Consider the following 19,960-nt stretch of genomic DNA (forward strand, 5'->3'; position numbering starts at 1 on the left):
GCCGGGCGAGGTGTTGCATGCCTGTAATCCCAGCTACTCAGGAGGCTGAGGCAGGAGAATTGCTTGAACCCAGGAGGCGGAGGTTACGGTGAGCCGAGATCACGCCATTGCACTCCAGCCTGGGCAACAACAGTGAGACTCTGTCTCAAAATAATAATAACAATAATAATAATAATAATAAGGCAGTGTCTGCTGTGGGACAAACAGCGAGATCTCATTCACAAACACACTCCAGTGAGGAATATCCAGCTACGTTCAAAATGGCCATCGAGGGTAGAAAATGAAGTTCTTTATTACTGAGGTCCCTACACAAAGAACAAATAGAAGTTACACAGAAAAATCGGAATCTTTAGGAAGGGGAAAAAAATCCCTGCTGATTACAACTTTCCTCACACAGCTCAACAGATTTTTTTTTACTTCAAAACAGCTCTCTAGGTGGGAAGAGGGCTCCAGCCTGAAGCAGGACTGAAGAACAGATAAATTGCATGGCATTAAATAGAATGCTTATTTTGCTGTTTATCTTTTTCTTTCAGGTGCCCTGAGTTTTTTCAAAAATTTCCCCACAAATCAAGGTTTGGGCCAGGATTTAGAATGGGGTCTTTATAAAGAGATTCCCGACTGGTCGACGTAGCTCATGCCTGTAATCCCAGCACTTTGGGAGGCCGAGATGGGCAGATCACCTGAGGTCAGGAGTTTGAGACCAGCCTGACCAACATGGTGGAACCCCATCTATACAAAAAATACAAAATTAGTCGGGCGTGGTGGCACATGCCTGTAATCCTAGCTACTTGGGAGGCTGAGGCAGGAGAATTGCTTAAACCTGGAGGCAGAGGTTGCAGTGAGCCAATGTTGTGCCATTGCACTCCAGCCTGGGCAACAACAGTGAAACTCTGTCTAAAAAAAAAAAAAAAAAAAAAAAAAGGGAGATTCCCACCCCTCCCTTCATCAAAGTTTAACTCAGTAGTGTTCTCAATTGAGGGTGATTCTGCTTCCCAGAGGACACTTGGCAATGTCTGGAGACATTTTGATTGTTGTAACTTGCAGGAGAGATGCTACATTGTATGATGTACAAGAAAATCCCCATCAAGCTACCAATGACTTTCTTCACAGAATTGGAAAAAACTACTTTAAAGTTCATATGGAACCAAAAAAGAGCCCGCATCACCAAGTCAATCCTAAGCCAAAAGAACAAAGCTGGAGGCATCACGCTACCTGACTTCAAACTATACTACAAGGCTACAGTAACCAAAACAGCATGGTACTGGTACCACAACAGAGACATAGATCAATGGAACAGAACAGAGCCCTCAGAAATAATGCCGCATATCTACAACTATCTGATCTTTGACAAACCTGACAAAAACAAGAAATGGGGAAAGGATTCCCTATTTAATAAATGGTGCTGGGAAAACTGGCTAGCCATATGTAGAAAGCTGAAACTGGATCCCTTCCTTACACCTTATACAAAAATCAATTCAAGATGGATTAAAGACTTACATGTTAGACCTAAAACCATAAAAACCCTAGAAGAAAGCCTAGGCAATACCATTCAGGACATAGGCATGGGCAAGGACTTCATGTCTAAAACACCAAAAGCAATGGCAACAAAAGCCAAAATTGACAAATGGGATCTAATTAAACTAAAGAGCTTCTGCACAGCAAAAGAAACGACCATCAGAGTGAACAGGCAACCTACAGAATGGTAGAAAATTTTTGCAACCTACTCATCTGACAAAGGGCTAATATCCAGAATCTACAATGAACACAAACAAATTTACAAGAAACAAACAAACAACCCCATCAAAAAGTGGGCAAAGGACATGAACAGACATTTCTCAAAAGAAGACATTTATGCAGCCAAAAAACACACGAAAAAATGCTGATCATCACTGGCCATCAGAGAAATGCAAATCAAAACCACAATGAGATACCATCTCACACCAGTTAGAATGGCCATCATTAAAAAGTCAGGAAACAACAGGTGCTGGAGAGGATGTGGAGAAATAGGAACACTTTTACACTGTTGGTGGGACTGTAAACTAGTTCAACCATTGTGGAAGTCAGTGTGGTGATTCCTCAGGGATCTAGAACTAGAAATACCATTTGACCCAGCCATCCCATTACTGGGTATATACCCAAAGGACTATAAATCATGCTGCTATAAAGACACATGCACACGTATGTTTGTTGCGGCACTATTCACAATAGCAAAGACTTGGAACCAACCCAAATGTCCAATACCAATAGACTGGATTAAGAAAATGTGGCACATATACACCATGGAATACTATGCAGCCATAAAAAGTGATGAGTTCCTGTCCTTTGTAGGGACATGGATGAAACTGGAAAACACCATTCTCAGTAAACTATTGCAAGGACAAAAAACCAAACACCGCATGTTCTCACTCATAGGTGGGAATTGAACAATGAGAACTCATGGACACAGGAAGGGGAACATCACACTCTGGGGACTGTTGTGGGTTGGGGGGAGGGGGGAGGGACAGCATTAGGAGATATACCTAATGCTAAATGACGAGTTAATGGGTGCAGCAAACCAACACGGCATATGGATACATATGTAACAAACCTGCACATTGTGCACATGTACCCTAAAACCTAAAGTATAATAATAAAAAAAAATAAAATAAAATAAAATAAAATAAATTTACATGAACTAGTAATAAAAAAAAAAAAGAAAAGAAAATCCCCCACAACAAATAGCGATTTGGTCCCAAACTTCAGTCACCCTGAGGAAGAGAGATCTTGTTAAACAGCCTGGGATGTTGCCTGGAGGAGGAAACAGTTTATCTTTACTTTTTGGAATACATCAGCAAGATTTTTCTTTCTACCCCTCTTTTTCCTTTTGCTCTTACTTTGTGTCTTTTATTGGCTTTTGGCTGACAGGCATACAATCCTCCTTCCTAGAGCACCCACTTTCCTTTTATGGAGTTACTTCTGCTCTATTAGATACAATCAGGCTCTGTCCTCCTAGTTATTTAACTAATACCTGGGCCTGAGCAGGTGCATAGTGGCCCCAGAGAGCCCAGTAAAGGAAGTGGTTAAGGTGTGACCTTAATTAAGTCCTCGAGAAGAGGGACTGACTTATCTAGCCAGGGCCTCAACACTTAGCCAAAACAAACAAATCAACCAAAAACCTATGTGTCAGGTGGTGACTTGTATGCTTTGCTGGGCCACAATTTCTCCAGCCTCAGGGGCATGGGTCCTACCTTTGTTTCCCAACTTCATCCAAGCTCCCACCCTGAATGTCAGCAAGAAGCCCAGACCTTTCCTTTATTCCCAAAGCATGGCTTCCATAAGGCAGTCCTGCTTCACTGACATTTACGGAAGACCCAAGCAAATTAACTGCAGCAAAGGAAAACCTGAAACTGGGGTTTCAGTCACTTCATATTTTTTCCCCAACTTGTAAAAGGTTGTAGAAGATTTCAAACCTACGGAAAGTTTGCAAAAATAGTACAATAGGCAGTCAAATACCCTTAACTTAAATTCACAATGTTATCTTTTTGCCATGTTTTTAACATGTTGCCATGATATTTTTCATATGTATGTATGTGTGCATACATGTGTGTATATATGTATGTATGTACTACAAACATAATATGTGTGTATACTTACCATTTTTTAAGCTGAGCCCTTTGAAAGTCAGTTGCAGACACTTCACACCTAAACACTTCAGCATGTATTACCGAAGGACATTCTCCTTCATAGTCACAATACAGTTAACACAGAAATTTCACATTAACTCAATGCTATTATCTTTTTCTTTCTTTTTTCTTTCCTTTTTTTTTTCTTTTTTTGAGATGGGGTCTCACTCTGTTCCCCAGGCTGGAGTGCAGTGGCGCAATCTCGGTTCACTGCAGCCTCTGCCTCCTGGGTTCAAGTGATTCTCCTGCCTCAGCCTCCTGAGTTCAAGTGATTCTCCTGCCTCAGCCTCCTGAGTAGCTGGGACTACAGGTGCACGCCACCACACCCAGCTAATTTTTGTATTTTTAGTAGAGACGGGATTTCACCATGTTGGTCAGGCTAGTCTCCAACTCCTGACCTCAGGTGATCCACCCACCTCAACCTCCCAAAGTGCTGGGATTACAGGCATGAGCCCCAATGCTATTATCTAACATAAAGTTCATGTGCAGATGTCCCTAGTTATCCCAGTCATGCCCTTTATAGCCTGGTCTCCAGTCCAGCATTCAATCAAGGGACCATGCATTGCATTTAGTTGTTGTGTCCCCTTGGTGTCCTAAAGAAACAGATCTTCTGCCTTCTTCCTCTTTTATGACATTGTTAGAAGACAAAGAGGTGTATCCCTTGGATTTCTCTCCAAGAAAAAACTTGCCAGCAGGCGGCACAGGTAGCTGAGAGTCTCCAGCTGTTGACACTGCCAGCATCCACGGCAGCTTTCATGCAGCGGAAGTCAGAAGCTTCCCCAGAAATTCCCCATCAGTGGGCACTGGCCATTTCTGCCTTGTGCTTGGGCTCAATCAAGCGATCTTTGCTCTGGATCTCCCTGTTGCATTGGCTGGACTCTGTCAGATCTGCATCATGGTCTAGGGATCCCCTGCCAAATCCCACTTCCTCCCCCTTTTCTCTTTCATGGGCTTACCCGCAATGAGCATTTTGTACTCCTTTCTCCATGTCTGCTTCCCAGAGGCCCCAGGGGACACAGACATTGACATCTTTTAAGAGTCCAGGTCACATATTTCGTAAAATGACCTTCACTTTTTATTTTTCTGATTGCTGCTTTCTCATGATTAGATTCAGATTGGACCTCTGGGGCAGGACATGTATGTAGGTGATGTAACCATGTAGGCGATGCTGTGCCCTTCCCAGTGCATCACTTCAGGTTCACCTGATAAGAGTTTGCCCTGTCATTGGTGGTGCTAAACATAGCCGTGATGGTTAAAGTGGTGTCCGCCAGACCTCACCGTTATATGGGAACCTTGTTTCCTTTGTAACGCATCATTAACCTGTGGGGTTAAACCTTGAGACTGTGATGTGTTCATCTTCTCATTCATTCAGCAATGACAGAAAGAATGCAGAGCCAGGCCCTGTACCAGGCACTGAGTATCAGAAGCTTCCTTCCCAGGGACCATTGTTCCTTCTCCTCTTCTTCCCAGAGGACTCCTGCTGCTTTGTCTCCCCTAAGTTCTCAGTAGAGGATTTGCTCGTCTCCCCAGATGACAGTCTCTTCTTCCACCACCTCTCCCTGACAATCCACAGACCCCCAACTTCTTTTTCTCCTGGGTCCATAAGAAGATCGGGGGGAAAGGAGGTTGAATCAAAATATCCTATAAAAGATGCAACCTGTCTTCAACAAGGAGAGCTGTTAAAGAATTCTTTTTTTTTTTTTTTTTTTTGCGACGGAGTCTCGCTCTGTTGACCCAGGCTGGAGCACAGTGGCACGATCTCGGCTTATTGCAACCTCCACCTCCCAGGTTCATGCCCTTCTCCTGCCTCAGCCTCCCGAGTAGCTGGGACTACAGGTGCCCACCACCACGCCCAGCTAATTTTTTGTATTTTTAGTAGAGATGGGGTTTCACCATGTTAGCCAGGATGGTCTCGATCTCCTGACCTCGTTATCCACCCGCCTCGGCGTCCCAAAGTGCTGGGATTACAGGCGTGAGCCACTGCGCCCAGCCTGTTAAAGAATTCTATAGTATATTTCCTATTTCAGTTTGAAGGATCTGTGTGTGGATGAGGTCACTAATTCTGGGTATCTCTATGTAGGCAGGTACACATCTTACATTCTTATGACAAAAAAAACACCTCACTCTACCCAAAAGGAACTGCCCATCATCACCATAAAACCACCAAAACAGAGTATTATTCAGCTCAGCTACAAAAAAAAAAAAAGAATGAGCTCCAGTTATTTGCAACAACACGGATGGAACTGGAGATCATTATGTTAAGTGTGTTAAGTGAAACAAGGCAGACACAGAAAGACAAACATCACATGTTCTCACTTATTTGTGGGATCTAAAAATCAAAACAATTGAACTAATGGACATAGAGAGTAGAAGGATGGTTACCAGAGGCTGGGAAGGATAGTGGAGGATGGGGGGCAGAAGGTGGGAATGGTTAACGGGTACAAAAAAATAGAAAGAATGAATAAGACCTGCTATTTGATAGCACAACAGGTTGACTATAGTCAATGATAACTTACTTTTTAAATAACTAAGAGTATAATTGGATTGTTTATAACTCAAAGGATAAATGCTTGAGGGGATAGATACCCCATTCTCCATGATACGCTTATTTCACATTGCATGCCTGTATCAAAACATCTCATGTAGTCCATAAATATATGCACTTACTATGTACCCACAAAAATAAAAAATAAAATATTAAAACCACCAAAAACTTAAACATCCATGTGCAAGCTAAGGTCTCTGGGTTCATGTGTGTACTCCTGCCATGATCCCGCCTACTCTGTTCTTTACAGCTTCTCCATAATGAGTCTGAAATTCGTTAATCAGCGTGCTTGCTTCTCAGTTTCCCTTCCCCCTCACCCCTCAACAGAGCATCCCAGCTGTTTCCCTGATGTCTATATCAGCCCGGGCACATTTAACAGGAATTCATTTCCATTTTAATCTTATTCTAGGAAGTAGATCATATTTTAAGGAATAACAAAGATGAGTTCAGAACATTCTTTCATAAAACACAGAGAACAACAGATATTTAGAAAATTGGCTTTCCGGCCGTGACCTTCAACAAATGATTCTGATTTTCTGCCATATTAAATTCTTTATGATGAAATCTAACAAAATTCAGTGGAAGAGTTTTGGAGGCAGTATCTGTAAGTCAATAGCTAGCAAATGCTACCCCTCAGGTAGTTCCCACTATGCAAAATAGGGCAAGGTGGGATGGGGATGCAGAATGGAGTAGTGAATAAGAACACAGGCTTCAATGTCACTTGAACATGAGTTCAAATCCAGGCTTTGCCACTTAATAGCAAGTCAGTTTCACCTTTTTAAGCCTCCACTTGCTGTCCTATAGAATGGGAATAATAATATGGCAAGGACTCAATGGACTCATCTATTTCATATAAGAACGCACTTGGGACAGTGCAGAGCACATAGGAGATTGGCATTAGTTCCATTTCACAGACAGGGATTGGCATTAGTTCTGGTAGGATTGGCTTTAGTTCCATTTCACAGACAGGGAAACTGAGATTGGGGAGTAAAGGTACCTCACTCAAGGTCACTGAACTCCTGAGTGACAGGGCCAGGACTCAAACCTAGTTCTTTCTGACAGCAAACGTCTTTCCATCCATTCCTGCCACACTTCACTTCTCAGCTGTCAGGTTAAACCACATCACTTCCGGATATTACTATTTAAACAGCCCCAGCACATGAATATTAAATGTGAGTATACCTGCCAAGAAAACCATCCCTATCTAAGAGTCCATTGTGAGTCCGTGCGTGCTTCACCCCTCCCAGACCCCCACCTCTTCTTCCCTTAATTCCTCCAGCCCTGGAGATGGTAGAGGTTTCCTTTGGCTAATCTCTAGCTTGCCTCATCATTCCTTATGTGACTTTTGAGCTCTTCCAACACCTTTGTAACCGCTCCCCTGTATTAAATTCCGTTTGTTGAACTACCTGTCATGAGCTCTGATTTCCTGCCTAGACTCTGCCTGATCCAGTATGTTAAAATAAACTATTAGCTTACATCATTCCAGACTCTTAGATGACTCAATTTAAATTGGCATTAAACATTTCTACTTTGCCTGCCTTGAGAGAATTAGTCAAAATTGCTTTACGAACATGAAAAACGCTATTATTTTATTAAAATTAATCTATGTGAATTGTAGAAAAATTAGGAAAAAAGATAACCAAAACAAAACATGTTTAATTGCCTATAATTCAAATGCCCTGAGATAACATCTCTATTAACAATTTATTGTATTTACTTCCAGCTTGTTATATTAGTATATATATGCCTTGTCATATGTCAATACTTTAAAACCTAATTTGTATCAGATCACATACATTTCTGGAAATTTCTATAGATTTTATAAGCATAAATCTTAGAGCTTCTCTATGATCTACTATCTTTACATTTTGTAGCATGCATTTTCATCTGAAATTACATTGCATTACCACCTTTCCACATTAGTAAATAAACAGCCATAGCAGCATTAAGTGGTAGCATCAGACTCAAATGCATCACATACCACTGTCTGGATAGACCATGATTTATCCCCACAATGCCTATGGTGGGACATTTAGGTATTTTTCGCTATTATTCACACTGCTGTGATAAATATCCTCGGGGATAAATCTCTTCACCCTGGCGACATAATTTCCTTGGCTGGGGCAAGAGGATATGTATTTCTAAAGCTTATCACACATATGTCTAAATTGCCCTCTAGAAAGGTTGTAGAGAGAGTGATTTTTGAATGTTTTATAAACTTTTTAATCTACTATTTAACTTATTTATTAACTTTTAATTTAACTTATTTTTTCATTTAATATCAAATGATGTTTGTAAATGTCCTGAGAACTAGTTATTTCTGCTGGCTTATTATAATTTTAATTAAACTATAATTATAAAGTTATAATCATAAACTTACCTTACCTTTATAATTATAAAATTACACTTTGACAAAAATGGTTTCCTGAGAATCCATTGAAATGCTGACATAGTTGTGAGGCTTAGGGGGGCGTGCATCTTATGCTGCTAAAGTCGGTGTCAAGTTGAGGACACAATTCAGTACCAATCCCAGTCAATACAAATCCCTTCTTATACAATGATGTGAATTCCTGGTGCACAGGCAACTATCACTAGGTGACATTTGAAAAAAAAAAAATGCTTGAATGTTGGAATGCTTGAATTATCATAGTTGTTTCACGAAGAAGGTGAAATTTAAGATGTTTAGGAGAGTGGTAAAGACATGACCGTAGCATAAAACAGGGTTTCAATCACGTGTTTTCAAATTATCTGGCAGGAAAATTTCTGATGTGCTTATTTTTCCTTCATTTATAAACATGCTTAGTTCACAGCATCTTTTTGGAAAGTTACTTTCGGCCTGCAGGAAATATACAATGAGGTTCTCCAAAATAAGTGGGATTAGAAAGACAGGCAACCTCATTTTCAAATATTTGATCTCAACATGGCCAATCTCATTGCTTTCACTGTAAAATACACCAGAATGGGGGTCATCTGATCTTGATACCTCAAAAGCAGTGTTGGGAAAGGAAGAAGAACTAGTTGAAAGAAGTCTCAGTCTCAGCTGTTTTGCCACTCCCAAGAGAGGGATGTATTTCAGATAGAATTTTGTGGCTGCAGGTAACAGAAAACCTAATTTAAGCTGTTATAAATAATAAAGGAAATGTTCATGAAGAGTCAAGATTCCAGTGAAGCTTGATCAGTTCAACAATGCACCGTGGTACGAGTTTTTCTCCGACTCTTCTCTGCCTTTCCTCCATATCATCTTTGCCCAAGGCTGGCCACCCTCATGGGCACGAAATGGCTGTGAGCAACTCCCAGGGGTTATCTGCTTCCCCATTTCTAGTCAGTAAGGAAAGAGAACATCTCTGCCTGTGCTTCCCAGAAGCCCCTAGAAAATGCTTGCATCTCATTTGCCCAGACTGGACCACATGACCATCCGTAAACCAACCACTTTGACAGGGGATGGTTTGTGCTGTTTGGCTTCAGTCATTCAGGGCCTCCCCTGCTGCTGGTACCATGAGCATCTCCCAAGACGCAAGTGCCAAGTGAAGGAAAGGCAAAGCGCCTAACCAGGGAACTAACTGGTATCAACAGGGAGGGTGAACAGATGTTGGATGTGTGAGACAAACAAATGTTCATTATGCAAAAGTTTGGGAAAGTACTCCTGGAGTTCCTTGCATGCCTCGTCAGAGGGTGGTCTCTCCACCTGCTTCACCCATCCCTCAAGATGAACACTGATGGGTCTGCCATCAATTTCCAGCCAAGGGGTTGAGGCCCCCTGGTATACTGAAATGAGCAAGATAAAGTACCTGTAATTTACTACTAAGAACAGCCAAAGAGACAAAGTTTTTAAATGATTTCACTGGCCAGGCGTGGTGGCTTACGCTTGTAATCCCAGCCTCGGGAGGCCGAGGCGGGTGGATCACTAGGTCAGGAGATCGAGACCACGGTGAAACCCCGTCTCTACTAAAAATACAAAAAATTAGCCAGGTGTGGTGGTGGGCGCCTGTAGTCCCAGCTACTCGGAGAGGCTGAGTCAGGAGAATGGCGTGAACCCGGGAGGCAGAGCTTGCAGTGAGCCAAGATGCGCCACTGCACTCCAGCCTGGATGACAGAGTGAGACTCCGTCTCAAAAAAAAAAAAAAAAAGATTTCATTGTTTCCTATCCAATTGGCCTGATTCAAGGCCATCCATATGTTTTGTTTTGTTTTGCATCCTTTATACTTTGCTTTGTTTTTCTTTTCTTTCTTTCTTTTTTTTGTTTTTAGTTTGTTTGTTTGTTTGTTTTTTAGACAGGGTCTCGCTCTGTCACCCAGGCTGGACTGCGGTGGCGCGATCTCAGGTCACAGCAGCCTTGACCTCTTGGGCTCAAGCGATCCTCCCACCTCAGCTTCCTGAGCAGCTGGGATTACAGGTGTGCACCACCATATGCTTGGCTAATTTTTTTGTATTTTTTATAGAGACAAGGTTTTGTCATGTTGCCCAGTCTGGTCTCGAATTCCTGAGCTCAAGCCATCCTCCCGCCTCAGCCTCCCAAAATCCTAGGATTGCGGGCATGAGCCACCGCGCCTGGCCCCACTTTGTCAAGTGGGCAAGTAATAGCTGCAGTTACAAATACTCTGTGGAATTGCCATAGACTCTTCACCCTTCATCTGTGCTGCCTTACATGGGAACGTGTGTTGGCCAACCCAGGAGAAAAATGGAATCAAGCAGGCCAGAAGCAGTTCCTTCCTCCACTTCATCTCCCACTCTGACTCCCACCCAACTCTTCCACAAGCATCATTCAACTTTGAAACAACTATGCTTCTCAACTTTCACTTTACACTTCAAAGCCCCAGAGCAGTAGACACCATAGCCCAATTTCATTGACGGTGACTGCAGAGAAAACACTTTGCCTCCTCCCACACATCGATATTGGGATTTCTGTTAGTGAGCAGCCAACCTGTTCTCACCCTGCCTTCAAAAAACACTCTCAGTACAGTACTACCAACCAGCCTTTGTCAAATTTCACTTTGCTGTTTACTTTTTAAATCTTTTCTCTTTCCTTATGTAACTAATTAATATTTATTGCAAAGTTATAGGAAATGCACATCAGCTAAGAAAAAGAAATAAAACCTGCCATAATCTCACCCCTAGAGAAAACCACTGCATTTTGGAGCTATGTCATTTCACATCTTTGATATGTGTATATCCACATAGATCATTTTTCAAAAACCAAAATAGAATCATGCTATAAATATTACTTTGTAACATGTCTTTTGACTCAAAAAAATCAAACATATTTATATATCAATAAACATACTTACATTATGTTGCCATTATACTTAATTGCTGCATTGTATTCCATTGTGTAGATGCACCATAATTATTTAACCTGTCTTCTAGTGTGAGATGTAAAGTTGTTTTCCAATAGTTTGCTATTACAAGCAGCATGCTGGTGAACAGTTTTGTTGATGAGTCTCTATGTCCATGAAAGGATATTTCCTTAGGATTCTTGACAGCAGAGTTGTTGGATCTAAGGACATGCTCATTTCTAAAGCATCTGGTATGCATTGAGAATTGCCCTTCTGAAATGCCAGCACAAAGTATTTACCAGCTTTATCTGAGAGCACCCATTTTCTCATAATTTCTAAGTATTTTTTTATTTAAAAAAAATCCTAAGGTGCAGGAAAATTTCAAGACAAGATAATCCAGGTAATATTCTGATTATTGTTTCTCCAAACTGCGGATTGAGAAAAATGACTTTTATACTAAAATATAATTTGCCAAGTATGATGGCTTGAACCTGTAATCCTAGCCTTACTTGGGAGACTGAAGCAAGAGGATCACTTGGGCCGAGGAGCTCGAGGCTGCAGTGGGCTGCACTCCAGCCTCAGTGACAGTGTGACCCTGTCTCTAAAAAAATAAAAAAATAATAAAAATATAATATAGTTAATTTATCCCTCTTCTTTATATTGAGCATGTATCAACTTCTGAGTAATGCGAGGTTTCCCCTAGGTATAGACAAGGCAAATTAATAGGGAGAAAGAAAAACCCACGAACAATTATCTGGATAATTCATTCATAAACCTCCGCTATGGGGGCAGGAAGAGAGGCAGAGTACATTTGCATCTTTACATTGACAAGATTCAGCTCTCCAAATCAGCTGCTAAAACCACCAATAATAATTATCTTTAATACCTAATTTTTTGCTCTAAAGTGTAATGCTAATAGTAGTAGCTTCCATTTACCTAATGCTTGCTATCGGTGAGGAATTTAGCAATTAATTTAATCCTCAAAACAGAGTAGGAGTTATTCCCCATTCTACTGAAGAAATTGAAGACTAAATTCTTCAGAGAGGTTGAGTAATTTGTTCAAGGTCACACAGCTGGTCACCAGACAGAACCAGGGTCAGGGCTCAGGTCCACCTGTCTCCAAAGCCCTTACCATGTTCACTGTGTCACACAGCAGCCCCCTCTTTGATGTCAAGGTAGACTCTGTGCTGCCCAGGACCCCTTAAACCTAGCCATACATCTCAGATAAACCCATGAGCCTCCTATCCCTATCTCCATTTGGAAGCATTGTATTAACACTCCTTTTATTTTCACCCCTTGTCGTCTCATCAGGTCCCAGACAAGCCAATGAAGAGCATCAAGTATATGGACAAGGAAATAATAAACCTCAAAAAGGACCTTATACGAAGCCGGTGAGTGAGCCCAGCAGGGAATGATCCATAGACAACCCAACAGGCATGAGCAGGCTATGGGGTGTTGCCTACAAGACCTTGCCCAGTCCCAGCATCCCCCAATTCTGAACACTGAGCAGAAGACTTACAGGAGGGTAACCCTGGGAGGAGCAGAGGGCAGGATTGCTTTCTCGGCTGGACTTTCCAGGGAGTACCCATGCCAGGCAAGCCTCCAGCCGCCTGCCTAGAATTCCCTCTGCTTTTCTTCCTGGACCTAAATCCAACTCAAGAGAGTTCCCCCATGCTCCAGAAAACCTTCCCTTTTTTACTCCAGACACACATGACGATACCGTGGAGTCAGAGTCGTTCTCAAATTCTGGTCCCGTTACCTGCTAGCTGGGATGCTGGAGGAGTTATTTAAACTCTCTGGGACTCTTTTTTCCCTATCTGTAAAATGAGAATAATAGAAGGTTGTTAGAAGAACCGAGGGAAATAAAGCAGATAAAGTGTCCCTCATATGGCCTTGAATACAGGGCTGTTCCTATCTTTCCTCTCCTCACTCCCCATTCCTTCCCTCCCTGATGATTGAGATGGAATTTTTTTCCCTTACCCCTTAACTGTTTCCTGAGACCTGGAACATCCCAAGGTAGGATCCTAAAATGAGACTTTTGGTAAAGCAACTCAAGACGGAGTAAGAGATGAAGACTCTTTTAGCACAAAATACATAAGACGTGTGCTGAGAGGGGTAATCTAGGCAGCGGGGAAGTTCTATTGATCTTAGACATCTCCACTCTGAGCCAGATGCAGTGAGAGGCAAAGTGAGACACCTTCTCCCTTCACCTCCATCTTCTGAAAGCCACCCTTCTCTACCGCTACCAGAATCTCCACCCTGCCCCGTCCAGCAGCACAACTTCATGAACTGATGAGTGAGCCCAGGAGGACTCCTGGAAGGTGAAGGAAGGGAAAGGAGTTAAAGGGCATAGGGGAGAGGTGAAGAGAGGGCCCCACTGACTGCAGGGGGTGGCTGTGTCGGCTATCGGAGGGTCTCTAGACACTGTCTAGTGAAATATAATTTGAGCCTTGTGTGTAATTTTAAGCTTCTGAGTAGCCACACTAGAAAAAGTAAATAGAAACAGGTGGAAGTAATTCTAATAATATTTTTAACTCAGTACCTCCAAAATATTATCATTCAACATGTAATCAGTATTAAAAATAGATTGATGAGATGCTTTTCATTATGTTTTTTAATACATATGAAAAGTAATGAAGGGATGAAAAATAATGAATGATGAAAGATCTGGGATGTATTTCATACTTAGAACACATGTCAATTTGGACCAGTAACATTTCAAGTGCCCAGTAATTGTCATGGACTAAATTGTAGCCCTGCCACACACACACACACACACACACACACTTTAATATGTTGAAATCCTAAGCCCCAGTGTAATTTTTTTGGAGATACAACCGTTAAAGAAACAAGTAAGGCTAAAGGAAGTCAAAGGGTGGAACCTTAATCCAATGTGATTGGTGAAAGAGGAAGCGACATCAGGCATAAGCACACAGAGAAAAGGTCACGAGGCCAGGCGCGGTGGCTCACGCCTGTAATCGCAGCACTTTGGGAGGCCGAGGCGGGCGGATCATGAGGTCAGGAGATCGAGACCATCCTGGCTAACATGGTGCAGCCCTGTCTCTACTAAAAATATAAAAACATTAGCCAGGCATCGTGGCGGGCGCCTGTAGTCCCAGCTACTCGGGAGGCTGAGGCAGGAGAATGGCGTGAACCTGGGAGGCAGAGCTTGCTTTGAGCCGAGATCATGCCACTGCACTCCAGCCTGGGCAACAGAGCAAGACTCTGTCTCCAAAAAAAAAAAAAAGTCACATGAGGACATAGCAGGAATGCAGCCATCTGCAAGCCTAGGAGAGAGACCTCAGGAGAAACCGACCCTGCTGGCACCTGCACCTTCAGCTTCCAGCCTCTAGAACTGTGAGAAAATAAACATCTGTTGTTTAAGCTGCTCAGGGTGTGGTATTCTGTTAGGGTGGCTCCAGCAGACTAATACATAAGAGTCAATACAGAATAGTCAATGCTGAGATGTTCTTGCAGAGAATGATCCAGCTCAAAGAGGCCAGCGGGGGCTCAGTCTCATATTCCTTTGCAAAGGTGAGCTCAAAGGCAGCATTTGAACTTGGATCTCCAAATTAAGGGCTTAGAGCCACAAGGATCCTCTGTTAGTTTCAGACAATACTGGCCTCTCTGTAACTGCCCAGTGGATTCACCTTACCCGAATTTGTAACTGCCCAGTGGGTTCACCTTGCCTGCTGCCTAGACAGAGCCAATTTATCCAGACAGGGGAATTGCAATAGAGAAAGAGTAATTCACACAGAGCCGGCTGTGTGAGAGATTAAAGTTTTATTATTACTAAAATCAGTATCCCCGAGCATAAGGGAGTCAGATAATTTGGAGGGTGGAGGAAGGCCAGTGAGTCAGGAGTGCTGATTGGCTGGGTTAGAGATGAAGTCATAGGGAACTGAAGCTATTCTCTTGTGCTGAGTCAGTTCTTGGGTGGGGACCACAAGATTAGATGAGCCAGTTTATCCATCTGCACAGTGCCAGCTGATCCATCAAGTACAGGGTCTGAAAAATATCTCAAGCACTGATCCTAGGAGCAGTTTAGGGAGGGTCAGAATCTTGTAGTCTCCAACTGCATGACTCCTAAACCATAATTTCTAATCTTCTGGCTAATTTTTTAGTCCTACAAAGGCAATCTAGTCCCCAGGCAAAAAGGAGGTTTGTTTTGAGAGAGGGCTGTTATCATCATCGTTTTTTGTTTTTCTATGTGTTTTTTGTTTGTTTTAGTTTTTTTTTGTTTTGTTTTTTTGTTTTGAGACAGAGTCTCGCTCTGTCGCCCAGGCTGGAGTGCAGTGGCAGTCTCAGCTCACTGCAACCTCCGCCTCCCGGGTTCATGCCATTCTCCTGCCTCAGCCTGCTGAGTAGCTGGGACTGCAGGCGACCACCACCATGCCTGGCTGATTTTTTTGTATTTTTCGCAGAGACGGGGTTTCACCGTGTTAGCCAGGATGATCTCGATCTCCTGACCTCATGATCCGCCCGCTTCAGCCTCCCAAAGTGCTGGGATTACAGGTGTAAGCCACCATGCCCGGCCCTTTGTTTTTAAACCATAAATGAAGTTCCTCCAAAGTTAGTTCAGCTTATGCCCAGGAATGAACAAGGACAGCTTGGAGGTTAGAAGCAAGATGGAGTTTGTTAAGTCAGATATCTTTCATTGTCTGTTACAATTTTGTAATGACAGTTTCATCTACAGTGTTTGAACCCAAGTTAGAGGGCTTTTGAGGCTGATGCCTTGGGAAACTTGGAGCCCCAGGGACTGGTGACACGTAGGATCAAGAAGCCAAGAGCCATCTGAGTAGGGACAGCAGCTGTGGCAGGCAGCTGAGAAATAAGATGGCATGGCGGGGGATGAGCCTCCCAAAAGGGAATTGCACTCTGTTCCACAGCTTTGCCCGGAGGATGTTCCAGGCTTCACAAGGAACGGTGCAGCAGGGACGTTGGATCAGAAGAGAGGTTCCAAATACAGAATTTCATGGGCACCAATCAGTCATAACAGACACTGGCCATACCCAACCATTATGACCACGTTAGTTCTCACTAGCTGAATATTATCAGCCTCCAGGTAGATGAGGCCAACCAAGAGCCCCAGATGCAAAGACATATCAGAATCTCTAGAGCCTGAGGAATGAGGGTCTCCACAAGAATCTGTACACTGTAGACAAATGGCTGTTGATGAAATAGACGCCAATAGATGCCTTGACCTAGACTTGGCTCAGCTAAGGAGGGCGACAAAGTAGTGGTGTGCCAGCTTGTAACTAGAGCCCACTGCTAAATTTTCAGTGGAAAATTATTGGACCAATTATTAAACACAGCTATTGTTAAAGATTAATTATATAAATGTATATCTATAATTGCAAACTGATCGTTAAACACAGCTATTATTAGAAAATTAATTACATGAATTTATAATTAAATACAATTAAATAAGTTCTATTAAAGCACAGGTAATAAATACTTAGGACTCATCCCTTCCTAATTGTTTTATACAGTTTGCTAATATCTATGCTCTAGAGGCTAGCAATGGTTGTAGTATCTACGTGGTGGAAATAGTATATAAGGAGTGCTACGACAAATCTTTTCCCAGCTCTGTGTTCACTGACGTCACCACTTTGGTAGCTCGAAAGCAACTGGTGGGAATATCTGCACCATGGTGACAATATTTGCACCGTGGAAATCAGCAAACACTAGAAATCAGGGCTCACGTCCCCCGACAGAGAGCCGGTTGTTAAACATTCACCAGCACACCACGGGGGACGTGCCCCAAGAACGACAAAGATTCCACCTCCCACTAACTCGTAGAATAGAGGGGATTAATTATTAATGAAAGGTGATACAGGCAACAGTTGTTCTGCCACTCTTCAGTTGGCCAGCTGAGTCTGTCACTCCCAACAGATGCATTAAACGTTAAAGCTGAGTTTCACGTTCTCCTCGGACATGCTTAGCCTGTCCCACTGCTGGACACAAAGGAGAATGGGGAAAAGGCCAGAGAGAAGAGCCCCAAGCAAGCAAGAAGGAAACGACAATGAGATGTTCCATCTGGCTACCCTTCTGGATCCCAGCAACATTAAGGAAGGAATCAGGATTCCCCTTCAGAAGGAAATACCGTGTTTTCCAAAGGAAGTCATCTCTCCAAGTGGCGCAAACTCCCTGACGCTATATCCCAGTATTAAATGAGGCGAATTGTTAACAAAGATGATGTTGACTTTTCCATCCATTGTTTCTTAACTTTGTTTCCCCTCTTGTTAGAGACTAGCCCACCTTGAGCCAAACTACTTTACTGTCTCCTGGATTTTTATGTAATATTTTAGCCCTCTTGTAATTCAATGGCACCATCCCTGGTTTCATGGCCAATTTAACCTGATGCTAAAAAGAATATGATTCTAACTGCTTTCCTCCTCGCCTGTTCCGTCAGATGTTCAGTGGCACTAAGCAGCACCCTACGCACAAACTTGCTGAATTTCTAGCGGAAGTTGACAATCAGGGTCTCTTTGCATGTGCCCAGTTCTTGGTTGACTCTTTGAAGTGAGATAACATACCTTCCTGCAAAGGTGCCAGCGCTTTTTATTGTGAATGTTTTCAGGAAAATAAACATCTCTGCAATGAAAACAACTGCAATGTTAAACATGAAGCCGTGATTAACCCTTGGCAAAGTTTAGTTAGGTCCAGGCAATTGCAAATAAACAATGATGAATTATCCACTCTCCCCTACCCCCAGCAGAGTCCAGGTGATGCACATGTTTACGAGGTCTGAGACTTTGCTTTCCAGCTGCGTTTGGTAGACAGCTGAAGCAAAGTAATTAGAAATAACAAAGGTGGAATTTGGGGCAGAGAAAGAAGCTATTCTTTTTTTTTTTTTAATTGGGTTAGGCACTTCTTCTTGGTACTTCTTTAGCCCTCTGTACTCATTTTTTTTCGACAAATATTTTTTGAGTATGAGGTATCATCAGGTGTACACCAGGCATTGCTGTATATATTGGAGATGAACAAAACAGACAGGACTCCTGTCTTTGATGAATAAGAGATGATGACTTGCATTATAATGAGGTAAAAACAACAATCAAATTAACAAGTAAACAAGCAGAATTTAAAGGTGGGGATCTAAAACCGGGTGATATATAAATAGTGGTGATGAAGAAGCTGCTGCTTTAGCTACAGCCATCAGAGAAGAGTTGTTTATAAAGGGAACCCTGGGTCCAATACCTGAATGGTGAGAAAGAACCATCCCAATAAAGACATAGCAGGGTGAAAGGTGGTGTATTTCAGAGAACAACAAAAGAATGGGTACCAATGTCAGAACAAGCTGGAAATGCTGTAAGAACTGAGGTGAGCTGGGTGGCCAGAGCAGAGTGAGAGAGGATAAGAGAGACAAGAGATAAAATTGAAGAGCTGGGTAAGGGCTGGCCCACACACTGCCTTGTAGGCTGCGATGAAAAGTATGGGTTTTAGTCTAAGTGCCACAAGAACCATAGGAGCATTCTGAGCAAGAGATGGATATAATCTGATTTTTTAAAAGAGCATCCCATCCACTGCATAGAGGCTATGGTGAAAGATGACAATGGCTTCAGTAAGGGAAATGGCAGTGAACTGGGAAGAAGTGGATGGATTCAGGATTCCTTTGGAGGTAGAGCCACAGGACTGGCTAATGGATTGGATGTGGGAGCCTAAGGAAAATGCTGCATTGTGCATTCACATTCTACGATGACCTGTTTCCATCTCTCACACTAGCATGTGAGTGATCTCACAGTAGGCACCATGTCATGTCCACTGTCATGGTCCCAAGAAAGTGTTTATTGATGGGATGAACTAATTATCTTGTCCATCTCTAGAATTTATCAGTTGAAATAAGGGGGAAGGCTTATTAACTTAGGGAAAGTGAATAAGTGAGGGGGCTTATAAATTAATTTGTGGGTTAATCAAGAGATAAGATAGCTAGCCCATTGCTTTAGGCCTTCCAGGTGAGCCTGATAACTTCTCCCTTTTCCATTGCCATTCAAACAGGAGTGTCCACTTTGACTTATCGATGACTGGTCTATGGCTGGAAGGAGGAGGTAGTAATGTTGCCCTACAAAAGAATTAACCTGTCTTGCAAATCCCCAGGGTCTAGCTCAGTGCTTGGCATAGAGTGGGCACTAAGTAAATATTCTGAAGTTTATATTTACATAGCATCTTACAATCTTCCCTGAGGCAGGCAGGAAAAGTCTTGTTGATTAATTCCTCAAATGAGAAAACTAAGATTCAGAGAAGTTCAGAGATCTACTCAAAGTCATTGTATCGGTCAGCTATTGCTGCATAACAAACTACCCCCAAAACTCAGTAACTTAAAACAATGAGCATTTATTAGTGATTATGAGGCTATGGTTCCACTGGGAGGTTCTCCAGCCTCAGATGGGCTCCCTTGTGCACCTGTAATCAGCTGAGGGTCAGGGAGATGGTTTTGCTGATCTTGGCTGGATTCTCTCATATGTTTGGAGGTCAGC

The 19,960-nt window shown here is 42.6% G+C and overlaps 1 protein-coding gene across 1 annotated transcript in view; it reads left to right on the plus strand.

Moving 5' to 3' along the window:
• CCDC60 (coiled-coil domain containing 60) overlaps positions 1-19,960 on the plus strand; it is a 205,292-nt gene that overhangs the window by 79,850 nt on the left and 105,482 nt on the right. The window contains exon 2 of the mRNA XM_030821941.1: positions 12,792-12,871. Coding sequence (XP_030677801.1) covers positions 12,792-12,871 — 80 coding nt within the window. The remainder of the gene's footprint in view (positions 1-12,791; positions 12,872-19,960) is intronic.

This window comes from Nomascus leucogenys, chromosome 10 (assembly GCF_006542625.1).
Source record: "Nomascus leucogenys isolate Asia chromosome 10, Asia_NLE_v1, whole genome shotgun sequence".
NCBI lineage: Eukaryota > Metazoa > Chordata > Mammalia > Primates > Hylobatidae > Nomascus > Nomascus leucogenys.